At 42.5% G+C, this 5,000-nt stretch overlaps 1 protein-coding gene across 1 annotated transcript in view; it reads left to right on the forward strand.

Moving 5' to 3' along the window:
* Positions 1 to 5,000, forward strand: part of cacna1hb (calcium channel, voltage-dependent, T type, alpha 1H subunit b) — a 219,977-nt gene that overhangs the window by 175,586 nt on the left and 39,391 nt on the right. The window contains exon 8 of the mRNA XM_047802731.1: positions 1,721 to 2,070. Coding sequence (XP_047658687.1) covers positions 1,721 to 2,070 — 350 coding nt within the window. The remainder of the gene's footprint in view (positions 1 to 1,720; positions 2,071 to 5,000) is intronic.

Here is a 5,000-nt window from a genome sequence, read left to right on the forward strand (position 1 = left end):
AGACACACAGACAGACAGACAGACAGACACACAGACAGACTGACAGACACACAGACAGACTGACAGACACACTGACAGACACACAGACAGACACACAGACAGACACACAGACAGACACACAGACAGACAGACAGACACACAGACAGACACACAGACAGACACACAGACAGACAGACAGACAGACTGACAGACAGACACACAGACAGACTGACAGAAAGACAGACACACAGACAGACACACAGACAGACAGACTGACACACAGACAGACACACAGACACACAGACAGACACACAGACAGACAGACTGACACACAGACAGACACACAGACACACAGACAGACACACTGGCCAGATGTGAGAATATGTGAATGAGGGAAACAGAATCTCTGAACTAATTAAACATTAAGCGTCTGTGTCCCCCGAGTAAGGAAGATTTCCTCTGCGCTAATAAATCGAAATTAAATCCAAACGAGAATAAATATAAAGTCGCCCTCACAGCAGCACTGGGGTGCCAATACTTTCACTCACAGACTTTAATATATCTACAGACACACAGCTCTGAAAAGAAATGTATATTTAGAGGTTTTTGTTCTCACCAGAAAATCAGAGAATAAACCAAAATGAAATGAATTCAATAAAATTCCATTTGAATGATTTACACTCCCACAACGAAAGGCTTTGTTCTCATCGGCTAATTTACATAACAATAGGATTAAAAATCTTCTTTTGTTTTTATATTTCATCTAAAAGTTCTCACATCTCACATCTAAAACTTGTGATGACAGAAATATCACAGAAAAGTGTAACTGCACTGAATAAATAAGTTACAGAATGCAGAAATTACACGTACTTAAAAAAGATTCTTTAGATATTTTTATCTAACTTAAAAATTAAAAACAATTAAAAAAACACACCGCGTGTCATCACAATAAGACATTTTTAGCTTTAGATATTAGACATTTCCTGTTTCTCTGAATTCGCCATAACTTAGTCGCCTCGCCATGGCAGCACCGCTCGAGATATCAAAAATCCCTTCGGAATTTAGCAAGTGCGACGTCTCGGCATCATGTTCGCCACGTTTGGTGTCAATCGCATGAATTCCCTAGGAGGACTACTTAAAAGATCACCGCATGCGATTATTAAATAATCCAAAATGGCCAACTTCCTGTTGGGCGGAGCTAATAGTTTAGAGTGCGAAAGTTGTTCGTGTCGATGAGATCTATATGCGTACCGACTCTCGCACATGTGCGTACATAATTGCCCGATCTGTGTACAAATGTTTGTTTTTTCATTACAGGGGGCGCTACAGAGCCCCCCTGCCACGCCCGTATTCCAGCCTTTGCCCAAGCCTAGCGTCGCCCGACTCTGACGTGTGTGTCAAATTTCAAGTTTCAAGAGTTTTCGAGCATGTTAAGGGATCCCAATTGGCCAATGTGTGCAAAATAAATAAATAAATAAATAAATAAATAAATAAATAAATAAATAAATAACCCGAGCATAAACAATAGGGCTTCGCACCATCGGTGCTCGAGCCCTAATAATCTTATTTAAATGTTTAATAGGAAACAGATTGTAAATGTAGTGTTTGTTTGTTTGTTTGTTTGTTTGTTTGTTTGTTTGTTTGTTTTGTGCAAATTTTGAACAAAATCTGAATATTTTTTAAAAGATCTCAGGTGAAAAGACAGAACATTTATTTACTCCTTCCTGTTTGTCCAATGCAGGTGTGTACGCAGGTGTGTGTTCGAGTGTGTGTGCAGAAGCGGGCAGCGAACCGACACCGTGTGAGTTACCCACGTGCCCGGGTTCTGCTCGCGACGCCGACACACTCAGCTCCAACTCGGCCTGTGATTCAGACTCTGAGAAAGAGAGCAATACGGAGGGGAAAAAAACCAGCTGGGAAACCGAGAGGAATTTCAGCCAGAAGCCGAAGAGGGGGAACGTGTTGGGGGGGGGTGTGAGGTGTGTGAGAGGCGTGCTGAGGAGGATCGTCGACAGCAAGTACTTCAACAGGGGCATCATGATCGCCATCCTCATCAATACCCTCAGCATGGGGGTGGAGTACCATGAACAGGTCACACACACACACACACACACACACACACACATACACACACATACACACACCTACACACACATACACACACACACCAACACACACACACACACACACACACACACACACACACACACACCCCTACACACACACATACACACACACACACACACACACACACACACACACACACACACACCCCTACACACACGCACCCCTACACACACACATACACACACCTACACACACACACACACACACACACATACACACACACAGAGACACACACACACACACACACACACACCTACACACACACACCTACACACACACATACACACACCTACACACACACTACTAAACACACACACACACCGCTACACACACACACATGTACAAACACACCTACACACACACACACATGTACACACACCTACACATACACACATACACACACACGCACACCTACACACATATACACATACACACACACCTACACATACACACACACACTTACACACACACACACACACACATGTACACACACCTACACACACACACCTCTACACACACACGTACACACACACCTACACACACACACACACACACACACATACACACACACACACACACACACACACACACACACACACACACACACATACATACACACACACACACACACATACACACACATGGGGTGTGGTAGCCTAGTGGTTAAGGTGTTGGACTACTGATCGAAAGGTTATGAGTTAGAATCCCAGGTTCACTAAGCAGCTGCCACTGCTGGGCCCCTGAGCAAGGCCCTTAACCCTCAATTGCTCAGTTGTATAAATTGAAATAAAATGCAAGTCACTCTGGATAAGAGAGTCTGCTAAATGGCATTAATGTTACACACACACACACACACACACACACACACAGACACACACACACACACATTATACTGACTTGTTCACACACAAAATGGCCTCCAGTCTGTAATCTAATAGAATAGCACTCGATGCAGCACATTCTGTTATCTTCCTTACTACATGTTTATTTTCCCACACTGTGGCCACGCCTGATATTGAACGTCGAGTTCATTCTCTTACACTTTTTTACATTCATCCTCATCGGACTTTTCAGTGCTCTGATGTTCTGTAAGAATTCACCTTTGTACTGTTTGTGCAGCACTTTTTATTTCTTCTCTTCTGTACAGTCAGCGTCGTATCTTTTTTTGTTCCGAAGCGGCTTGATAAAGGCCAGAGCCCTAATGAGCAAGCGGAAAGAGTCAGTGGCGGAGAGCGAGGACGAGGCCTGGAGACGAGCCGAGAGCTTCTCAGCATGGCGGCGTAATGTTTCGGCTAGAAGAACTGTGGAGTAAACGAATCTACAGCGTTTATAAACAACACACAAGTTACTGCCGGCTGAATGGATGTATTTATATAGTGTATGAGCTCAGGAATTTATCAGGACTGTGTGTTACTGTAGCAGGGCGTTTCTATAGCAACCGATGGGTGGTGGAGGACGTACCGTACAGAAGAAGTCTCCAGTGTCAGTGAGACAGAAACCTTCTCGTCTCACTACTGATAACGATCACTGATCATCGTGGATTAGTTTCAGAGAGCGGGACAGACCCGAGAGTTTTATTCCTTACGCTTCTCAGTTCGTCTGTTCATGGGGCTTTGTGTACACTTCCTGTCACTCGGTTATTCCTCATGGCATGTGTGCTTCCTGTCTGCATCGTGCTGGGTTTCATCAGCTACGTCATGTTTGGCTAACACGCTCCAGACGTCTCCTTTCTGACTCATCTCCTGCACTTTTTTTTTCTATTTACATAGTGGTTCATTAATAATAATCGATGTAGAGATTTCAGAAAGATTCCTTTTAGTTATACAACAATTAAAAAAAAAAACAGCTGAGGACAAAAGTGATGGCACCCTCTCATAGGAGGAGGAGTTCTGGTGTCTGTGGAACCTGGTGCACTGTAATGGCTGAGCTGCATTAGTTGGGTTTGATCTCATCTCCCTGTCGGCGTTAACGATGTTTTGTGGCCGTAGCCGAATGAAAACGTACTTTATGTGTACTGAACTACTTTATCACTGATTCACTATTTCACTGATACACTGATTCACTGATTCACTGATTCACTGATTCGCTGATACTCTGATACACTGATTCACTGATTCACTGATTTACTGATTTACTGATTCACTGATTTACTGATACACTGATTCATTGATTTACTGATACACTGATTCATTGATTAATTGATTCATTGATATACTAATATATTGATACACTGATTCACTGATGCACTGATTCACTGATGCACTGATTCAATGATGCACTGATTCACTGATTCATTGATTCATTGATTCATTGATACACTGATATACTAATACACTGATTCACTGTTGTTATGTGTCTCTACACATACCATTTCTGTTTCGGTCAATGTCTACACACGGGTTAATTGGAGTCAGACCCTTTTCTATAAACACACACACACACACAGTCTGGTTAGTGATCTTCAGAAAGATCTGCTCATGTGAGCCCTGCTCCAATCAGATCGAACCACAGAGACATGATCATCTCGGTTTTCAAACCTGAGCCAATAATTAGTGTGAATTTTTCTCAGAAGCTTATGAAGGAGAATGTCACACAATGTTCCTCAGCTCAGACGACTGAAGGTCAACAAGATAATGACTGAAAAGATGAAGATTTTTTGTTTTATTTTGTGCCCAGGTTGGAGAAAGCGCTGTGTGTTCTCAGGAGGTCTGAACACACAAGACACAAATAAATGAAATGCTGAACTAAAACCGTGTAACATCGTGTGATGCTCTAAAATATCAGCAGGTCCTGGAAACATCTGCTGGATTATTGGTACTGCTAAAGAATTTATCAGTTAATAAAGGAAAGAGTTTGGATACTTTTTTCCTTTTGAGGCTATGAATAATTAATCA

Source organism: Tachysurus fulvidraco, chromosome 18 (assembly GCF_022655615.1).
Source record: "Tachysurus fulvidraco isolate hzauxx_2018 chromosome 18, HZAU_PFXX_2.0, whole genome shotgun sequence".
NCBI lineage: Eukaryota > Metazoa > Chordata > Actinopteri > Siluriformes > Bagridae > Tachysurus > Tachysurus fulvidraco.